A 21377-nucleotide genomic window follows, 5' to 3' on the forward strand; every position below is an offset into this window, starting at 1 on the left:
GGGATAAATTACAGATTACACCTAATCTGGAAACTTTTATCAATGTGAAGGTTCTCTTGTTATCTTAATATATCAGTATTATATCCTCTATAGATCAGTTGTCAGATTCACCAACCATCAGTATGTGTCCTGATTGTATCGCCTGGTATCTCGTTCCTTATTTGTCTTATATTTTGTTCCTGATTAGTAGATATTGCTCTCTACTATGAAGGGCTAAAAGAAAGCTTTTTGGCCTTTGTGTGTTCCAGTACGGACGGTCGGACAGCTACCGGGTGGCCACCACACAGGACACGGATGACAAGGAGACTCAAAAGAAGAAGGGAGGAAAGGACATGGATGACCTGAAGAAAGAAGTCCCCATCGTACGTGCTCTTCCTGTGTTTCAGATACTGATGTTCAGCATTCATCTGTGTTACCCAGGTTCATTTGATGAAGAACTGTATGACTAATGGTTAATGTGGAAGCAGAGAGATGATCAGAACCAGAAGAGTAAAATCAAGTCACCTGATCTTCAGTTTTTAAATGAAATAATAAAGAAGATGTTTTTAGCACTTCGTCCTGCAGGGTGTGGTTTAACATGGACGACCTATTTAATTTCTTTGTGGAGTGATTTATTTCTCTAAGAGGCAGAAGTTCAAACCCACAACATAGCTTGTTGATTTAAAGCCACTTAACATGTTTCAGATTAAATAATATCAAACTGAAGATAAAAAAAAATGCTTTGCTGTATTAAAAACAAGGATTTGCTGTCTTACGTTTAGTGGTTTTTCATGTAGGTTTTTAAATTCACCGCCCATCTGTTTTCTCTGCAGACGGAACATAAAATGTCCGTTGAGGAGGTTTGCCGGAAATACAACACGGATATCGTTCAGGTAAGATATGAACTTCAAACCACACAGATCAGTCTGAAACTTCCTGTTTCAGGACAACTACAGCAGCTTCACCTCAGTTAGAACATCAGTTTCAAAACCCTCTTTTTTTTCCCCAGAAATGTTCTGTTTAAAACAAATATTCTCCGTCCTAAATGCTTTGCTTCTGGGCTCAACCTTTCTTTGGTGATTTGTTTTCATGTTTGTTTATATCTATGACCCTCCTACTGATTGGTTGGTATAGATCCCCTCTCTGTGTTTACCACACCCAGGGTTTGACCAATGCCAAGGCAGCAGAGTTCCTGGCCAGGGACGGACCCAATGCCCTGACCCCACCCCCCACCACTCCAGAGTGGATCAAGTTCTGCCGTCAGCTGTTTGGTGGCTTCTCTATCTTGCTGTGGACCGGTGCCATCCTCTGCTTCCTGGCCTATGCCATCCAGGCTGCGACAGAGGATGATCCTCCTGGGGATAATGTAAGTGGACGGTGGTCACAAACATTCATGCTTGAAGTTGCTTTAAATGGAAATGTAGCTTCTAACATTGTTGCAATGTAATTTTAGTGGAACTATGGCAGATAGTTACTGAATCAGGCTATGTTCACACAGCAGGTCCTGATGCTCAATTTCAATTTTTGCTGAAATCTTTTATGTTGTTTTTTTTGGTGTGGACATTCATACTACTAATTAAAACCGACTGCCATGAGACCTCTGTGCAGATTATAACACAGAGCATTCTGGGTAAATACAACCAAAACAAAAGTGTGTGTCTAGCGCTAGCTGGTGAAATGGTGTGCGGACTTTTACAAAAAAGAAATCCTACAACTGCTTTTTTACATTTTGTGAGGATGGAAGTTGTGCTCATGTCTTCTTTGGAGGTTTATGTGTCGTTTTGTTCAGTCGTTCTCGGTGCAGCGCCCCCTCATGTCGGGATGAACAGGCGTTTCAGTCGGTCTGGTTAGTTTGCCACAGTGCAGTGGAAAGAGAACAGCAGCAGCTGAAAATGTAACAAATGTTTCAATTTTGGTCCCCCAGTGGAACCCAGTCTACCAGAGTATCAGGTGGGAAAACACCCCAACAGAGTGGACTCCCCATCATAATTTGACCAGAGCCCCCAATTCTTCAGCTTCTAAACAGTCAACTCAGAAGAAAATGTTTTCTTGCTGCTAATATGCATTAGAGAGTTTCAGTACTTTTCAGTTTCTCCCCCAGTGGTCATAATTTTCTGCCTGATAGTTGTGGAGACGTGTCAGTGCTAGGGTGAGTATTTGCTGCTCTGTTTCCCCTCATCTCGTCAGAGATCATTGTGCAGAGTCCTCCGGGATGAGTGTGTCAGCTGTTTGTCCCGACGCTGCCAACTGGCCCATCTTCAGGATGACACACTTCGTCCTGTTAGCGTCCGTTTTCATGACGCCGTTAGGAGACGGTGACTCCTGGTGTTTGGAACGTTTGGGGAAGAGAAAGATATTGTCGGTTCAGCACAGTTTCCATGCCGGGTCAGAGCACAGAACAGAGCCGAGAACAGAGGCTAAACGGTTCTGACGCACACAGCATGACCAGACAAAATACTGTGGGTCAGTCCGCAGGGAGGAGTCATGAAACAGCAGCAGTGTTGAGCCAGGATGAGCGCTCCTGTCTGTTAGCCACCAAAACATGAGTTCATGCTCCAATGACCAGCCACAAACAAATATAGATAACAGGGCTTTGAGAAGTTAGTTAACGTGTTTCACCACATGTTAACATTTAAGACAATAAAAACAGCTACAGCTTGAAGACTTCAGTGATAACTTCACATTTTTCTAAAATAGTTTTCCTTTGTTTCAGGAAGAAAGAAAGGAATATATTTTTTGCATATATTTTTAGATTATACTTGTATAATCTAAAAATATATGCAACATATTTTTAGATTAGAAAAGTGATCTAACTTGACAGACTTTTACATCAGATCTGAAAGTCTCCTGTTTTTTCTCTTCTCTTCTTCTCTCTCTGTAGTTATATCTGGGTATTGTGCTTTCGGCTGTTGTCGTCGTCACCGGCTGCTTCTCCTATTTTCAGGAAGCTAAGAGCTCCAAGATCATGGAGTCCTTCAAGAACATGGTCCCTCAGGTGCAAATGTCTTTTGTGGTTTTTGATTTTTTTCCTAAATCTCTAAGAAACATAGATAGTGAATCTTTCTATGCTGTTTTCATAGTGTTTAAAAAAAAGAACCCTTCCAAAATGTTTCTACAGTGGCAGTCTGATGTTTCTACATTAAATTTTATTCCTGTAAAACTTTTTGCTTTGTACCAGTTGATACCCAACTATTTTGCCACAACTTTTTTATCTTTCTATACCAGTTAAAACATTTAGCTATGAAATATCTCATGACTACCTTCCGTTCCCAGCAAGCCTTGGTGATCCGAGAGGGAGAGAAGATGCAGATAGATGCCGAGCAGGTGGTGGCAGGAGACCTGGTGGAGGTGAAGGGAGGCGACCGGATCCCCGCTGACCTCCGCATCATCTCCTCCCATGGTTGCAAGGTGTCCACAAACAAAAAAAACTTAAGCTCTATCAATTTATCTATTTAAAGAACTAATTTTAAACAGTTTTCCTGCGTTTCCAGGTTGACAACTCATCCCTGACTGGAGAATCGGAGCCCCAGACCAGGTCACCTGAGTGTACCCATGACAACCCTCTGGAAACCCGAAACATCGCCTTCTTCTCCACCAACTGTGTCGAGGGTAACTTCACTACTGTCAAGTTCATAATGGTCTTTATAAATTTAACATTAATGGAGACAACAAACAACCCTTTCATCTGTGCAATGTATTTATAGAGTAGAAAGGTGTAGCAGACAAGTGACGTTGTTTTTAATTATCAAGTAACATGGTTTATTAAATAAAATAATGCAACTTCCCTTTTTTGGGCTGCACAGTGGTACAGTTTTTAGTACTGTTGCTTTGCAGCAAGAAGGTCCTGGGTTTGAATCCTGGCCTGGGTCTGGAGTTTGCATGTTCTCCCAGTGCATGCGTGGGTTCTGTCCTGGTACTCCAGCTTCCTCCCACATTCCAAAAGCATGACTGTCAGGTTGATTGGTCTCTCTAAATTCTTCTTATGTGTGGTTGTGTGTGTGTATGACTGTTTGTCCTGTCTGTCTCTGTGTTGCCCTGGGTTAGGGTTATGGTTACCTGTGCAGGGTGATGACGCCTCTCGCTTGTTAACCGATAGGCACCAGCACTCCTCGTGACCCCACTAGGGATAAACATATAATAGGCTGGATGGGATTTCCATTCTTTTTCCACATGCTTTGAATAGACTAATAAGTAGATTAGAAATTTATAGAAGAAGCTCTTATGTATTTAACACTACAGGGATATTTTGACATTTGTGTGAATGTAATTATTGTTTTCCAACTTCAGCTTCATATGTTTGTAATGCATTTTGCTATTAAAGATAAAACTATGATGATCCTAATTAGACAATAGTTTAAAATTCCTGCTATATTTATCATTTTTCGCCTGGTGCCCTCTTGTGGTCACAATTCATGTCTCGTGCTTTCAAGTTAAATCAAACAGTCAACCCTGTTTATGCTTTCATTTATTGTGATTCTATGTAATAATTTTGATTAGTTTCTGTTTTTAACTTCCTGTGTTTTTTTAATGCCATAAGTGTAACAGTGTTCTCTAACCTTGTCTCTAGGAACTGCTCGTGGAATCGTCGTGTGTACCGGTGATCGTACAGTGATGGGTCGCATCGCCACACTCACCTCAGGCCTGGAGACCGGCAAGGTAACAACTTCATGTCCACAGGCCGCGCCCTGCAGCGGCGCATTAAAGCTCCTGATTCACAAGAACATCAGTTAAAGATGGTTATCAAATATTTATGCCTACTTTATCCAGTTTCTCTACTTTTTGGGTTTACAGATGGTTGTGTACGTTTATTTTTCTGCCATAACAGAGTAGTTTCAGCTTATCTGAGCTTCAAAAAGAGAGATGAGGTTCATCGTTTCATTTAAGGTTAAAAACAGGTTATTTAAAGCATAAAGCTGCCAGCACTCTTATAAAAGATCTACATTTGAACAAGACTTTGTTTTTCATCTTTTTTCAGACACCCATTGCCAGGGAGATTGAGCACTTCATCCATATCATCACTGGCGTGGCCGTCTTTCTTGGCGTGACCTTCTTCATCCTTTCGCTGGTCCTGGGCTACACCTGGCTGGAGGCTGTCATCTTCCTCATCGGCATCATCGTCGCTAATGTCCCTGAAGGACTTCTGGCTACTGTCACTGTGAGTTTTCAGAGAAACTGGTTTGAGTGTTTGTGGTGAAAAAAACGGAGGGGTTAGACAATCATCTCTGTAATGTTTCTGTCGAGTTGGGATTTTGTTATAGCTACATTTTGTGTGTTGTCCTTTATATTTGTTGTAGGTAGAGGAGGGCAATATGGACTACAGGTTTTATCACAATATTTTGTGGTAGTATTTTGATAACAAAATGATGATAAGAATTATTTATTACTTTTTTTAGGTAACTTTTACTTGCATAGCTCCACAAACACAAATGCACTTGAAAAACATTTCACTAAAATACTATTTTACTGAACATTGGTAGATTTGTTGTTACAGTCAGTCTGCTGTGTGTTTGTTTCAGTGTGTGTTTTGTAACTGCAGTGATTATGCTTAATGTTTTGTCCTGTGGTGTTTTTTCTCTTAGTTTTGTGTTTTTGTGCTGTAACTTTGTGTCTGGCTCAGTTTTTGTATCTGTGCTGAATGTGTTCAGTTCTCTTTCTCTCTCTGTGTGTGTGTCTTTGTACCAAAGCACTCATGTGGTTGTGTGTTTCTCTTTGTCCATTCTCCTCTCTGTAATGTCTCTCCCCTCTTTTCCAGGGCGGGGCTTTCTGCAATGACAACAGCTAGTTAATGTAATGACATTAGGTCTGCTACTTTTTAGCTTGATAGTCTGAACTTGGCCTCCTTGGCTCGGCCTTGGCTTGTTCTGTTTGGCCCTTTGGCCTTGCTGTACTTGGCTCAATACCATAATGCCGGGGTGTCAAACTCATTTCATTTCGGGCCATATCAAGATGAGGAATGTTCTCAAAGGGCAGATTGTGCCAGAATGCATTGCTAAAACCTATTAACCTCTTAATTAAAATATTAATAAATAGTTGTGTCTGCATTCAATGAGAACTTTAAAATTATGCATATTGATCATATTTTCACACTGGTCAGTCCCTCCAAGATTTTGCAATTGTTTTTGTGATATTTAGCAATCAAAATCACAGATTTTGTGGTGCTGCTTTAGAAATACTTGCATGGAATTTTGCAATATTTACGCTTATGTATGACAGTAAATGTGACTTTGTGTTACTTGCCACATCAATCAGACTATAACCTGACATCAAGATAGACTGAGGCAGCATGGTATTACAATTAAGAAACACTGCCACCTGCAGGTGGGAGTTAGCATTGCTTAAACCCAAAGTTTTAAACCACTTTTGCAGAAAATTTGCAATAAATTCACAATTGTGCTTTATAATAGTAATGCAGGGCTTTGTTGATTTTGCATGAATTTTTGCGTTCGTGAAAAACTGGAGGGACTGATTGATGAAATTTGACAGTGTACAGATAAAACCTGGTTTGATTTGACTGATAAAATAATATTTAAACACACAGCTGTTCTCTTCAAGGTTCTATTTATGTGGCCCTGGAGTCCAGAGGGCCACAAAAAAGCTATGACGGACCAGATTTGGCCACTGGGCCTCGAGTTTGACACATGTCCCATAATGCATTGCTGTTCTGCTGCGTCACCTCACTCAGTCATGCCTCTGCATCGCTTTATTGGCTGTTTATACTTCTCAGAAGGAATCTTGATGTTAGTGCATTTTGCTGAGCTGTTAAGGAGAATAAAGTTGTTCAGGAATCTCGTTTGGGCCGTTTCTTATTTGGTTTAGTTTCCTACTAATTAACTCTGCTCAAGCAGATGCTCCTCTAACGTCAGGTTCCCCATATAAAGCACTAATTTATCTTTATTCTTTTCTTTCTTTGTTGTAATCGCCATCTATCCATCCTTCTCTTCCTCCGTTTGTCTCCTCCTCGGCCTCCCTCTCTGGCATCACTCTGTCCTTCCAGGTGTGTTTGACTCTGACTGCGAAGCGAATGGCCCGTAAGAACTGCCTGGTGAAGAACCTGGAGGCTGTGGAAACTCTGGGTTCCACCTCCACCATCTGCTCCGACAAGACCGGCACCCTGACCCAGAACCGGATGACCGTGGCCCACATGTGGTTCGACAATCAGATCCACGAGGCTGACACGACTGAAGACCAGTCTGGTGAGAAATATGAACTGGGAGGAGTTTCAGTTCATCCTTAACAAGAACTAGTTCTGAGTTCAACCAGGTTTTTATGTAGTTTATTTTATATGTAGCTCAATAACCAATTAGCACCTTGATTATGTCATCGCCTAGCATTTGTAAGATAAATCATATTTTCTCATTAGGCTCTCATTTTGTCTTCTATAAAAACTATTTTTACAATAAGTGAATTCCCAACCAGCTGCTCTAATTCACATATTAAATGCTTTTCTCATTAGAGGAGGAGGTCATTGCTGGCCTCTGGTTTAGATTTATAAACACTGACCGGAAACTTTGTTTTAATCAATATTTAAGATCATATAAATAATAGAGAAGTGTTTCAAATCAACACTGACAGACTAAAAGACAACAGCACAATAATAAAATAACAATAATTGTACAAATCAATAAAATTACTCTTGTTGGTATTATGAAAATCAAAATTTATCATCTGACCTGTTTGTACAATAATATCTTAATTGTAAAACTAAAGCTCAACTCTCCTCTTTTCACCTACACACACACACACACACACACTGTGCATGTTATCTATCTGATTCCTAACCATGAGCCCTTGTTACTTCCAAAGCGCCTAAATGTAGGTCAACAGGTCTGTGAGGACACTGGTGTCCCCATGGCAGATAAGAGGTTAAAATAAATCTTAAATTCAGCTAAACACCTCATGAAATGTACTGCTGGTAAAGTTTTTATATGTTCAGCAATCTACAAAAAAACAAAACCGCTATTTTCCCTGTTAGTTTTAGAGCATTAAGTTCTCAAGAGTTCAGTGTAGAAGAGACTCGATAAGAAATCAGATTTTAGTTGTGTAGCAGGAAACAGCCAGACATCGGATAAAGTAATTTTCTTTTGACTCTTTTAGGTTCCTCTTTTGACAAAAGTTCAGTAACATGGGTATCTCTGGCTCGCGTTGCTGGACTGTGCAACCGTGCTGTGTTCAAGGCCGGTCAGGAATCTCTGCCCATCCTGAAACGTGATGTAGCCGGCGACGCCTCCGAGTCAGCTCTGCTCAAGTGCATCGAGTTGTCCTGTGGCAGCGTCAAAAGCATGAGGGACAAGTACAAGAAGGTGGCTGAGATCCCCTTCAACTCCACCAACAAGTATCAGGTAGTCGCTGATCCAATAGTTCTTGGACTAGGTCAGACCAGAAGCCGCAAACTCTGAAACGACTCTTTATTAAACACACAACGAAATATTGTTCCCATTCAGCTTTCAATTCATGAAACTGAGGAAGAAAATGTAAGTCCGTACCTGCTGGTGATGAAGGGAGCCCCTGAAAGGATCCTGGACCGCTGCTCCACCATCATAATCCAAGGCAAAGAGCAGCCAATGGACGACGAGATGAAGGAGGCTTTCCAGAACGCCTACCTGGAACTGGGAGGACTGGGGGAGAGAGTACTGGGTAAGAATAAACCCCAGGTTAATGCCAGGCACAAAGAAATTAAACCAAGTTAGTAAAGAAATGATGTGTGATAAATTGAAATGACACGGGAAGAATCGAAAGTTTGGAAGTTAATGAAATATATTGAGAGTTTGTACTGGTGCTTGAAATCCTAGAAAATGTTTCCATTTCATTTAAGTGTTTTCAAGGTTTGGAAAGTGCTTGATATTCAAACTGTAGAGTTTCGTAATAAAGTTCAATCTAATGTTTGATTAATGCCTAAATTTGGAAAACATTATTCACACTTGAAACCAGATATTTTCATACAAGACACATGCTCATTTTTTCTCACTGTCTGAAGTTGAACCAGACCAAACCTTTCTTGTTTTATTCAGTTAGAATTAAAACATTTTTTGTAACTTTATTTGTATGTTGGTTATGCTAAGGTTAACATGGACATATTCAAAACGTATTTACAGTTCTCTTTTCCTGCCCCTTTTCTTCCAGGTTTTTGCCACCTGTTCATGCCACAGGACAAGTATCCCAAAGGCTTTTCCTTCGACACAGATGATGTCAACTTCCAAATAGACAACCTTTGCTTTGTTGGCCTCATGTCTATGATCGATCCTCCTCGCGCCGCCGTCCCTGATGCTGTGGGAAAATGTCGCTCCGCTGGCATCAAGGTGAAAACCTTCCAGTTCCAACTTTAAAGTTAGAGAAGCCCAGAAAATCAGCACAGTTAAAACATTTGTAAATATGTTTCTATTGCAGTTCTACTCTTTGATACAAGTTCCAGTCCAAATTCAATTTAACTTTAATTATAAAGAAGCTTATGCAACCACAACAGACCAAAGTGCTGTAAGGAGAAATGCATCCACTGTGTGACCAATTATTAGGCAAATCGTATTTCTGAAGAGTATATTTATTATCATCTATTTGTCCAATCATTTTAACACTGAAGATTAACTCTGCTCTCGTTATGTGTCAGTGATTTCTAACATTAAATGAAAGGCTTCCTAGTGTGTTCAGCAACTTATTAACATGTCATTTTATTTTGGTAGATTATTTTCTAATTATGCCTCCTATTTGCTGTTCTGAAGGTTATTATGGTGACTGGTGACCATCCAATCACAGCCAAGGCCATTGCTAAGGGAGTCGGGATCATTTCTGAGGGCAATGAGACGGTGGAAGACATCGCTGCTCGCCTCAACATTCCTGTCAGCCAAGTTAACGCCAGGTCAGACGGCAGGCCCACATTTATGCATCTAGTCTTATTCCATTGATGAAAAACATGAGGGATTATTTAGATCATCAATTGAAGGAATATAATAATTAGATTCATGACAGCTGTGTTTATCATTTGGAGGAAACTGTTGCTTGAAATTGTTTTTGTTTTGTAGGGATGCCAAGGCCTGCGTGATCCACGGCACAGATCTGAAAGACCTGACTCAGGACCAGATAGACGATATTTTGAAGAACCACACAGAGATAGTCTTTGCTAGAACTTCCCCACAGCAGAAGCTCATTATTGTCGAAGGTTGCCAGCGACAGGTAGAGCCAACAAACATTACAGTTGATTCTAGCTGTTCATTAGTAGATCTCCTGTTGTATATTTGGTCTGATAATATGAATGTGGAACGTTCCCTCAGGGAGCCATCGTGGCTGTGACAGGGGACGGCGTGAATGATTCTCCGGCGCTGAAGAAGGCAGACATCGGCGTTGCCATGGGGATTTCTGGCTCTGACGTGTCCAAACAAGCAGCAGACATGATCCTGCTGGACGACAACTTTGCTTCCATTGTGACTGGCGTGGAAGAAGGTGTGTGATTTAAAAACAAAGCAGGTGTTAGAGATTGGAGCAAGTAAAAAGTTGAGAAATGAACCTGAAATAAAAGCACAATTAAAACAGCTTTAATATTGTAAATATGATCTGTTTTACAGGCAGACCTTTTGTGTCTGCAAACCCTGACTAAATACTTGTCATGTTTTTGTCTTCAGGACGCCTGATTTTTGACAACCTGAAGAAGTCCATCGCTTACACCCTGACCAGCAACATCCCAGAGATCACCCCATTCCTGTTCTTCATCCTGGTCAACATCCCTCTGCCGCTGGGCACCATCACCATCCTCTGCATCGACCTGGGAACCGACATGGTGAGAACAAAGTGTCAGTCAGAACCGATCACTCCTAGGTTCTACATTTTCCCACAGATTCAGCATTTCTACACACTTTGATGGATTAAACAATATGTTTGCATGCAAAGAGAATCAAAATATCTGAGCTGTAAATAAACATAAAACAATATCAGTTAATGAGTCACTAGGAAACATATGGCTCATTGAGTGTAACTGCAAATTAGGTGCAAACTGCAAAAACAGTTTTATCATGATGTCATTGTCTAAGTACTGCCTCATATAAATGCAGAGGTATCTAAAGAATAATACAGACCAACACTAGTTAAAGTACCAACTCTTAAAGCTTGGCTAATGAAAAGATTATCTTTGGTATGTTCATTTTTCTTTCTGAAGAATAAAGAAAACACAGAAAGTGATAAACAACATTCTTCATCTGTCAGGTTTAAATTTGCTCTTACAGCAGTGAACAGTGAATTTATCACTTTTTTCAGGTCACATCTGAGTCATGTAACATTTTTCGTTTATCTTTCTATATTTAAGATATAGAGCTGTAGATTTGTTACCAACATTGAGTCCTGTTTACATCCATATGGTTTCTACAGTTGTTGTAGTATTGCTGAGGCACGTGGCTTTCAGGCTCCTATTCTCACACTGATGTGAGGATGTGAAAAATGTTTGGGCAGCTGAATGATAAAATAACTTGAAGTATTTTGTCCCTTTGGCGAAAAATTTCAAATTGAGCTCATTCACTTGTTTACTGTCGATCGGTTGAGCTTCTTCTGCTCATCTGAAACTGTTCATGTAAACATTTTAGAAATTGTTTTTCTTTCTGTAAATGAAATGTTTGTTTACGTTCCCATTAAATTGATTGAGGTTTGACGAATAAACCGTGTTTGTTCTGTTTGAGGTTCCTGCTATTTCTCTGGCCTACGAAGCAGCAGAAAGTGACATCATGAAGCGCCAGCCAAGGAACCCGCTGAGGGACAAACTGGTCAACGAGAGGCTCATCAGTATCTCATATGGACAGATTGGTGGGTTATCTTCTACCACCAGAGTTATAAAACATGAACTACATTCACACTGGGGCTACACTAACCAGCATGATATGCTCTGTTTCTGCAGGCATGATCCAAGCTCTTGGTGGCTTCTTTGCCTATTTTGTTATCATGGCTGAAAATGGTTTCCTGCCGTCTCACCTTGTTGGTATCCGGCTGAACTGGGACGATCGCTCTAACAACGACCTGGAGGACAGCTACGGCCAGCAATGGGTACCAGTCTCTCTGTTGTCATGTTAGCCTTCTGACTTCTCTGTTGATGTCAGCCACATGGAACAAACATGAAAAACATCACAATAACTGTAATTGATGGTGTGAAGCCAAGCAGCACTGAAACAGGAACATGTTCTGTTTTTCTGCCAGACGTATGAGCAGCGGAAGATCGTAGAGTTCACCTGCCACACAGCCTTCTTCGTCAGCATCGTGGTGGTGCAGTGGGCCGACGTCATCATCTGCAAGACCAGACGCAACTCCGTCTTCCAGCAGGGAATGAAGTGAGGATGAAATGATCTCAAAGCATTGACAAAAATAGACCTTAAAAAATTCTGATCATGAAAGGCTTTCTTTAAAAAGAAATGGCTTGTGTCCTCAGATGATTACAGGTCTTCCAGTAGATTGGCAGAAAAATTCTTGAACCAGGAAGTTTATTTAACAATCAACATCAAGCTGATCTGAGTTTAACGGCAGGTGAAAAATCTGGAACAAAGATCCAGCTTTCAATCAGCTTTTAAACATTGCAGTTCCTCACTGCAGCCACATGGTGGCAGTAATAAACCAGATGTTCTCTGACAGGATGTGATTACAGAGCAAATTGAGACGAGTCCACACTTTTGTTTTTTTCTGGCTGAACTCTGGGTTCCTACTTTCCCCTCTGTTACTCTGGATTTCCTGCTACATCTTAAATTCTCCTAACGTTGCATTTTACCTGTGATCGCTCAAATTGTTTCTCCTTCGTTTGTTTTGCAGGAATAAGATCCTGATCTTTGGGTTGTTTGAGGAAACGGCTCTGGCTGCGTTCCTGTCCTACTGCCCCGGGTTGGACGTGGGGCTCCGGATGTACCCACTCAAGTAAGAAACCTACACTACACGTTCAAACCTGCAAAGGACAATAAATTCAGATAAAGGTCTTTTGTTTCTTTAAATCTAGTTACCATAGTCTTATTTCTCCTCTCCTACTTTACTTTAGCAGCTCAGTAAGGCGTAGTGATTTTCTTTTTTTAGTTTTTGTTCTGCCCTTCGAGGCCCGGTCTGTCCCGATCCGCTCTCACCCTGACTCTTGCCTCTCCTCAGGCCCACCTGGTGGTTCTGTGCGTTTCCGTACAGTTTCCTCATCTTTGTTTACGACGAAATCCGAAAACTCATCATTCGCCGAGACCCTGGAGGTGAGTTCAGACCCTCGCACACTTTGATAGCAGAGGCTCATTTCAGTCATGAACCTGAGTCAGTAACTGGTGGCTCCCTCTTCTTCTCCTGTCCCTTTCTTCCTCTTCTGTCTCTGCAGGCTGGGTGGAAAAAGAGACTTACTATTAAATCATCAAAACATCCTTTGCTTCTATCCCATCCTTCCCTAAACTCGCCCCTGCCTTCCCTTCTCCATCCACTCATGTGTTGCTCCTTTCATTTTCTCTAAAATACTAGAGAAAATGATGTTTACTCATCCTTCCATCTTTTCTTCACTCCCCCATGTTCATTTCTAAACTAAAAACACAACTGCCAAGACAACGAGAGGACCAACAGCAGAAGGGTTGAGGATGGGGGAGGCGTGGCCTTGTTACAGCCCCTCCCCATCCTCTCCGTCCCTCTGTCCTTTTTCTATCCAAAGTCTGTACAGCACTAATCTGCCAGAGCCACAGTTTGTGCCGACATCGTTCCTCCACTGCCGGCTTCAGCCGCTCATCGTTAGCGCGCTCGATATTCCGCCGCTGCTCGGTGCTCCGCAAACATCCTGATCCACGAGTTAAAAAACCCGACTGTTCCTCCGCAAACCCAAGGCAGCTCCCGCGCCCGCCTCCGGAGCGGAGCGGACGTCCCGTTTCTGTCCACCTCCTGGAGTCGAACGGCCCAGATCCAGCTGCGTAATCACTGCCATTCCTCCTCTTTACTCACTGCCGTCCTCCTCTTCCTCCTCTTCTCACCAGTGAGCCAAGCGCTCACCGACGTCCCGGCAGGGTGGAAGAAAGGCTCCACTCCCTCCCCCCTCCTCCCATCCCTGTATTCTTCTCTGTTAATCGTTTTCTAATAGATGACTGCGTGTTTTTTAAAAACTCAATTGTTTGTAAAAGTTTTGTTTCTTTTTCTTTTTAAGTTCAGAGTGGGTCTGAGAGCTGCTTGTTTTCATTCGGACATGACAAAGCACACCGTCCCTCCTTATCCCTCCTCTTCTTACCCCCCACCCCTCCCCTCCTGTCGATCTGTCCCAGTTTCTGTCTGTTTGTGAACACTGTGGAAACCCTCCGTCCTCCTCAAACCCGACCAGATCTCACTCCTGTTCCCTTCTCCTTTAAAAAATAAAGAAAACAATCTTTCTGTGTCCTAGGAAAAAGAGATTTCTCTCCAGTTTCAGTCTTTAAATCTATGGAAAATGTGGAATAAGGCCCTGTACCTTAGCTCCTGAAACAGCAGCAGATGAAATAAAGAGAGTTAAATTAAATGAAAACAGAAGGATCTCTCTTGTTCAGCTTGATCTCCAGTTTGTTTTGTGTGGAGTTATGTCAAAAAAATGGGAATAAATTCTGTGACCAACTCTTACATGTGGCAGCAGTGTCAAGTTGTCTCTTCTTCTCCCTCTGAGCTTCATTAAGTCACAATAAACAAATCAGGACTGAAAATGCATTTATGATTCCTAAAGAATGGAAAAACATCAAATGAAATAACAGATGTAAACCTTCATTTCCTCCCTAATGCAGCATTAAGGAGGAATCCTTCAAAGGGAGTTCTTGTTCTTACAATTTCATTAACTGTCTTCTGAATTTTATCTTAAAAATGATCATCCCACTCATTCAGTTATGGTGACACTTGGTCAGAACATTTTTTATCTTTCATCAGTGTTTTTAATCTCCTTTGTGTAGAAAAAAATGCTCGTGAGATAAAAACCTGTTAAAAGTAACAGCTTTAAGCATCATCAACCAGTTAGATCACTGCTTTTGAAAGAATAATACGAGTACTTTGATTAAAAAGTTAATTGGAAAATATGAAGAGACCAAAATTACCTGCTGAGTTGATCTCAAACACTTTCAAAAGGAAATGAAAGCCAGGAAGTTGGAAGAAAACTAATTACTGTTTGGATAGATGAAAGAAAATCCAAAAGGCCAATATCTCAGCTAATGATCTGCTACAGAGTCATCAAAGCTCTGCATTTACCTGTGAGTCCAGAAGTAAAAAAATGAACTGGATAGGCCTGAAGAAAACCAGAGATACGTTTATGGTCTAACCTGTTCTTTTTAGTCAGCTGACCACATCTTAGCACTGGGTTCCCACTGTGACGCACGGTGGTGCAGGCGTCATGGTACGGGCGTGTGTGTTCCATAGCATGCCTGTAGTTGATGGATTCAGTCCATCAACCTGAAGAGGTCATTTTAAAAAGCGAATTTGTGTTTTTACGGAATAAAGAACCCAAAAAGGAAATCAGCAGCCAGTCGAGTTCTGGACCAAAATTCAATAGGAAACCTGTAGGGAGACGTTCAGCGTGTGGAGGAACAGATTGACTTTAGACATTTTCACAAAATACAGCACACACAATATTTTCCATAAGCTAAATATTAACATGTATTAATGAATTATCAATGAATACAAACAAAGGATGTTCTAATCAGGGATTTCCCCTCAGGATGTGGCCAACATGGTGGCATTTATCAGACCTTCTTCACTACTTTGTTCAACATTCAGCTCAAACAGCATCTTCATCAGTGTCTACACAGTTAAAACCTGTGTTTTAATGTCTATAATTAAACCATCATATCACGGTGATCAACTGAACGACCAGCAGACAAGAAGGCAGCCATGTTGGACCGTTGAACTGAAATTTGGCATTCAGCAGGAATTCATCTACATTTTTAGAAACATGTGGGTCACCTGCAGCTGCGGTCTTTGCCCTGGTTCTTCTGAGCAAATCATGTTTTTTTAAGGATCCCTTCACTTGTGCAAATAAACACACTCAGACTGGGAGCACTGGTGTTCATGTTTCATGAATACCATTACAAGGCTCACAGAGCAAATGAGTGCTGCTGCCCGGTTGACTCCCAGCGTCGTAACCCAGGGAAATGGGTCACCTCCTTATACTTTCTGCTAAAAACTGCAGAAATATGCTGTATTTTCTATTAGAGCTCAGCTGCAAGTGCTTGGAAAGTAAATCATGAGCCAGTTTGAGACGTCTTCTAATAAGACTAAAACAAATCTGAGAACCCAGTTATAAAAAGGGCAATAAAACGCCCTTCCTCCCCCAGTGTCGGCGCTCTCCTCTGAAGGATAAGGCCGTGCAGATAATGGAAGGATGGATGTCTTATTAAGCACATTTACCATCCGCAGGAGGACAGAAGGTCACCTGTGTGATGTGAACTTTCCTTCTGATAACGATCTTTGACTTAAGCTTTTGCTGAAAATGTCTTCCCGACGTCCTGCTCTGTTGGAAATGACAGATAAATGTAGATCCCATCTCTCTCTACAACCTGAACCCCCAGCCACCCACCCACCGCCCAAACGCCGATCTTTAAAACCTGCTTCAGTTTTAGAAACAAAAAATAAAAAACTGACAACATTGGTGCTTCAAAAAACCTCAAAAGGACACAGACATGGAGGTGAAACATCAGATATAAAGATTTTCCTCTTCAGAATCAATTTTAAGGTTCTTTTTCAACAAGCGTGCTCGGATCTCTCTGGACGGTCGATTAAAATAGGAAATATTTCTATCATTTATGTCTACTTGGGTTATTTTTGAAGCTAGTTTTTATCTAGTTATTTCTTTAGCAAAAATTCATGGAAATTCAAGTCATTTACATTGCTGTGATGCATTTTCCCTTCAGAATGCCTGTGGGGGAAAATATGAACACTGCATATGTTTTCCAGCTTTTTTTTCATAAAACACTCTTAAATGAGCTCAACACTTTTTTCCTCCACTCTAGCCATTTAAATGATCTTCTTGAATGTCATTATAGAGTTATTGTTTATTGATAACAACAAAAGTACGAGCCACAAAATAAATGGGATGATTAGAGTCTTGGATATGTCAAAGACAATGAATATAACTGATTTTAGTGCATTACTGTAGCTATGTGATGATATTTGACATTTTTGCTATTTTCCACCAGATTAAACAAGTAAAAGTTTAGGGTTTTTTTTGCGTTTCCGTGTAATAACTAATGAAAATAAAATATTTTAGTTGGCATTTAAAATGTTTAAAAGGATTGAATTGTGTTTTTGAGAATGTCAGTTTTTTTGTAGCTTATGAAAAAGAAAAACAGAAAATGCTGATGTGTGATGATTTTTAGTGGCACATTTTTTCCCATAAATGTATTTACAGGGATTTAAATCATTGAGAAAGGGAGAGATTTTCAGTCTGGCCTTGAAACATTTTAGTTTCATTTAATTTACTTTTCCAGTGTTTTTTTCAGTGTCTGTTTAGTTTAACCATCCTGGGTTATTTAAATTGTTTTATTTACTTTTTATTCAACACATTTTTATCACTGATGTTTGAATTTATATATTATCTAATAATACATTAGCAGGACTTTTACCTTTTAGTATTTAGTGTTAATATTTCTGAATAAAATCTTTAGATTGTATTGAAATGACAGTAAATAATAGCTCATTCTATAATGTCCAGGATTGTATTTTCTTTTCTGACCTGGTCATTCTGGCGGGTTGCGTTCACAACTGTTAGCTGAATTTATAAAAAGAATTCAGTTTGACAAGTGGAAAACATTTTGTCTCCATAAACCTTCACAGATTTACTTCTCTGTTGTGGAGAGTTTCTGTTTTTCTCCTCTTTTTGTCCAGTTTTGTACATATGACACAGTCATGAGCCGTAGTTTACGCTCAGACCTCATGAACTGCGTTCAGAGCTGACAGTGAGGGAAGTGAGGCGGTTTCTGCAGCGCTGCATGCGTCGTCAGTCGGAGGCTGTTGCTGCACGCGCGCCGCCGAGCCTCTCCTCATCCTCAGCCTCACGCAGACACAGATCCACCGGCAAACATCTGTTAGAATATAAAAAGGAGAGGAGATGCCTCATAGCGCTGCAGCTCCACTCCACTCATTATGACACACACACACTCACATCCTTTCCTTATCCTCTCCACATACACACACACACCATCTCTCAATCTCCTACCCGATTACACCCGCACACTAAAACCCCTTTCTCCACACCTCCCCAACACTCTACCTTCCCTAAAACCTTTTTTGCTTCCTCTGACACACACACACACATGCACACACACACCTCCCCCCACCCCCATTCCAGTAATCTGGCTGGCCCGTGGCCTCCTCTCTCTCGCTCCACTGTTCTGTGTGATAGAATATCGATCGGTTTGCCTCGGCTCGGCGTGGAGCAGGAGGAGGGGGCAGCTGCAGGGCTATAGGGTGTGTGTGTGTGTGTGTGTGTGCGTGTGTGTGTGTGTGTGTGTGTGTGTGTGTGTGTGTGTGTGTGTGTGTGTGTGTGTGTGTGTGTGTGTGTGTGTGTGTGTTGTATGGGGGGGCAGTGGTCAGACATGCTCCAAGGTTGTTACCACAGCAACAGCAGGATGGGTCAGAGGGTTGCCATGGCGTCCAGGTCGCAGGGTCAGGGGGAGGGTCCTGGAGGGCTTCTGTCTCTGTGCAAGTGTGTGTTTGTGTTAATAGGAACTGTGCGTGTGTGTGCGTGTCCAGTGCTGCTATATTGAGTGTGTTAATAATGAATAGTGTTGCATGCGGTCGCTACATCTGAGCGTCTCTTCCTACACGCCGTCGGTTCACTTTATTTATGGAACAGATTCATATTTTCACACGTTTTAGACCAGAAACCTGGAAAATTATCTCTAGCCTCGTTTCCATTGATCATATAACTGTGCAAATTGGAATTACAAAAACAAATTTGATTAATGGATTCACAGCCATTTTGAAAAACAAAACTTACATTTTGTAGTAAAAAGTTTTTGCACTAGGATGTGGTGGGTTTCAGCCGTATTGAAATTAGTTTGTTTTGTAAAACTGCAGTGGAAACAAACCAGTCATGTGATCAACAACCGGATGTTACTACTGGCAGAAACGATGAAGAAGACAGGAAGTGGTTGAAAGTCAGTTGTGTGGTCTGTGAACAAATTTATCCACGTTATTTTAATTGTGTTTCTTATTTAAAGCAAACAGCAAAATTGTGGGATTTGTAATGGAAACCCAGCTGCTGATTCATCAGCAGAAAGACTTTATTAAGTCCCAGACTTAAACCGATCAGATTTCTCCTGACTGATGCAGATTTCTGGAGTTTCCTTTAGATTTGACCTGCTGATTCCATATTTGACAGCTTTAGATTTTAAAAGGACAATAATTTAGGAATCGATTGTACAGAGCATACAGACTAAACAAAAGCCAGTTTTGATGAAAAAAAAAAAAACCCAACATGCTCAGAATAGTAACTAAGCTAAAACTGTACAAAATAACATAACATTTTGCATTTAAGAAAAAAAAATCTTCTTTTTATGTAAATATGTTCAATCCAGAACTCCTCAAGTGGCAGTTTAAGTTTCACCTGATTCAAATTATGTTAAAAAATATCAATTAAGCGCCTTTTTCCTGTCCGATCAATGGGTTAATCGACGAAATAATCAGCAGTTCTGCACTGTATTGATGTTCAGTCCAACAGAAAGAGCTGAGCTTTGCACATGTTGGTGTTAGAAGGATTTTTTAGCCACAGATCCATACTCTGCTACAACTGATCAAACCTTCACTACAGGAAAGTTATGTTGTTGTATTTTAGGCAATAAAATGTTTAAATGTCTCATTTAAAAAGCAGTTCTATTATATGTTTATTTACATCTTTTAATATATTTCCAGTGTTGCCTAAAAAAGGCTTAAGTGGTAGAAAGAAATATCCAAAGTGTGCCAACTTTTTATCCAATTAATTAATTGTCAGAATAATCAATTTCTAAAATAATCATTAGTTTTACAGTGAACTAAGTTTAGAATGATGTAAAATATATAATGTCAATATAAATAAACAGCTTCATTTCATGTTATTTTATAGATACATTATGTTTAGATACAAAAGTGGTGGCCTGTTTATCCCACTGCTGTGGAAAAACTCGTTTTGTATAAAATGCAACAAAAAACAGATTTTGCTCTCTGAATGTGACAATTTCTGACTGAAAAACTTTATTTTATGCATCATTTTATCAATTTGTTGCATGTTGAACTCATGGTACAACATAACTCAGAATGTTTTTTTTAAATACAAAACATGATGCTTCAGTAATTGAGCCGATCAAGGAACATAATTGATCAAGTTCCAATCTGATTGACAGATTGGTGCATCTCTATTGACTCTATTGAAAAAATATCAAACATTCACAAAGAGAGCAGAAGAATGTTTGGTAACACTTTATGTGAAGGTGGGTGAATAAGACTGACATAACACTGTCATAAACATGACATAACACTGTCATAAACATGACATAACACTGTCATAAACATGACATAACACTGTCATAAACATGACATAACACTGTCATAAACATGACATAACACCTGTCATGAACATGACATAACACCTGTCATGAACATGACATAACACTGTCATGAACATGACATAACACTGTCATGAACATGACATAACACCTGTCATGAACATGACATAACACTGTCATAAACATGACATAACACTGTCATAAACATGACATAACACCTGTCATGAACATGACATAACACTGTCATGAACATGACATAACACTGTCATGAACATGACATAACACCTGTCATGAACATGACATAACACTGTCATAAACATGACATAACACTGTCATAAACATGACATAACACCTGTCATGAACATGACATAACACCTGTCATGAACATGACATAACACCTGTCATGAACATGACATAACATTGTCATGAACATGACATAACACTGTCATGAACATGACATAACACCTGTCATGAACATGACATAACACTGTCATGAACATGACATAACACTGTCATGAACATGACATAACACTGTCATAAACATGACATAACACCTGTCATGAACATGAATAAGCCTTCATGAATATTTATGACTGTTGTCATAAAGCGTCATTCGGTAAATTATGACACTTTTAATACAAAGTTGACATTATTCAAAATGTCTTTGTTATGACAACTTGACATTAACCAGGAAATCATTACTGTTTAAACTTGACCTTTAATAACATAAAGTTACCTCATTTTTAAAGTGCAATCAGTAATACTTTTATAACAAATTTATATCAGTAATGATTTCTTGGTTAATGTCAAGTTGTCATAACAAAGACATTTTGAATAATGTCAACTTTGTATTAAAAGTGTCATAATTTACCAAATGACGCTTTATGACAACAGTCATAAATATTCATGAAGGCTTATTCATGTTTATGACATGTGTTATGTCATGTT

General features: G+C 40.2%; 1 protein-coding gene and 1 long non-coding RNA gene across 2 annotated transcripts; one reads left to right on the forward strand and one right to left on the reverse strand.

The window, feature by feature from the left end:
* The first annotated feature begins 229 nt into the window (after nucleotides 1-229).
* On the forward strand, nucleotides 230-14529 carry atp1a3a (ATPase Na+/K+ transporting subunit alpha 3a). Its single transcript, XM_088010489.1, has 22 exons — nucleotides 230-362; nucleotides 813-872; nucleotides 1142-1345; nucleotides 2861-2974; nucleotides 3253-3387; nucleotides 3471-3588; nucleotides 4547-4635; nucleotides 4955-5134; nucleotides 6974-7172; nucleotides 8074-8318; nucleotides 8421-8613; nucleotides 9100-9275; nucleotides 9693-9829; nucleotides 9993-10143; nucleotides 10242-10410; nucleotides 10590-10744; nucleotides 11634-11757; nucleotides 11849-11994; nucleotides 12145-12275; nucleotides 12748-12849; nucleotides 13072-13163; nucleotides 13283-14529. Exons 1-22 carry the CDS (start codon nucleotides 333-335, stop codon nucleotides 13309-13311), a joined length of 2979 nt encoding a protein of 992 aa, XP_087866615.1. The 5' UTR covers nucleotides 230-332; the 3' UTR covers nucleotides 13312-14529.
* Nucleotides 14530-20095: 5566 nt separating this feature from the next.
* On the reverse strand, nucleotides 20096-21080 carry LOC148156590 (uncharacterized). The gene is made up of 2 exons (XR_015764567.1): nucleotides 20738-21080; nucleotides 20096-20647 (listed from the first exon to the last, which is right to left on the reverse strand). It is a non-coding gene; the product is annotated as an uncharacterized LOC148156590 (long non-coding RNA).
* Nucleotides 21081-21377: the final 297 nt, after the last annotated feature.

This window comes from Poecilia mexicana, unplaced genomic scaffold, assembly GCF_051168715.1.
Source record: "Poecilia mexicana isolate PSO_F unplaced genomic scaffold, ASM5116871v1 scaffold_11, whole genome shotgun sequence".
In the NCBI taxonomy this organism is placed as follows: domain Eukaryota; kingdom Metazoa; phylum Chordata; class Actinopteri; order Cyprinodontiformes; family Poeciliidae; genus Poecilia; species Poecilia mexicana.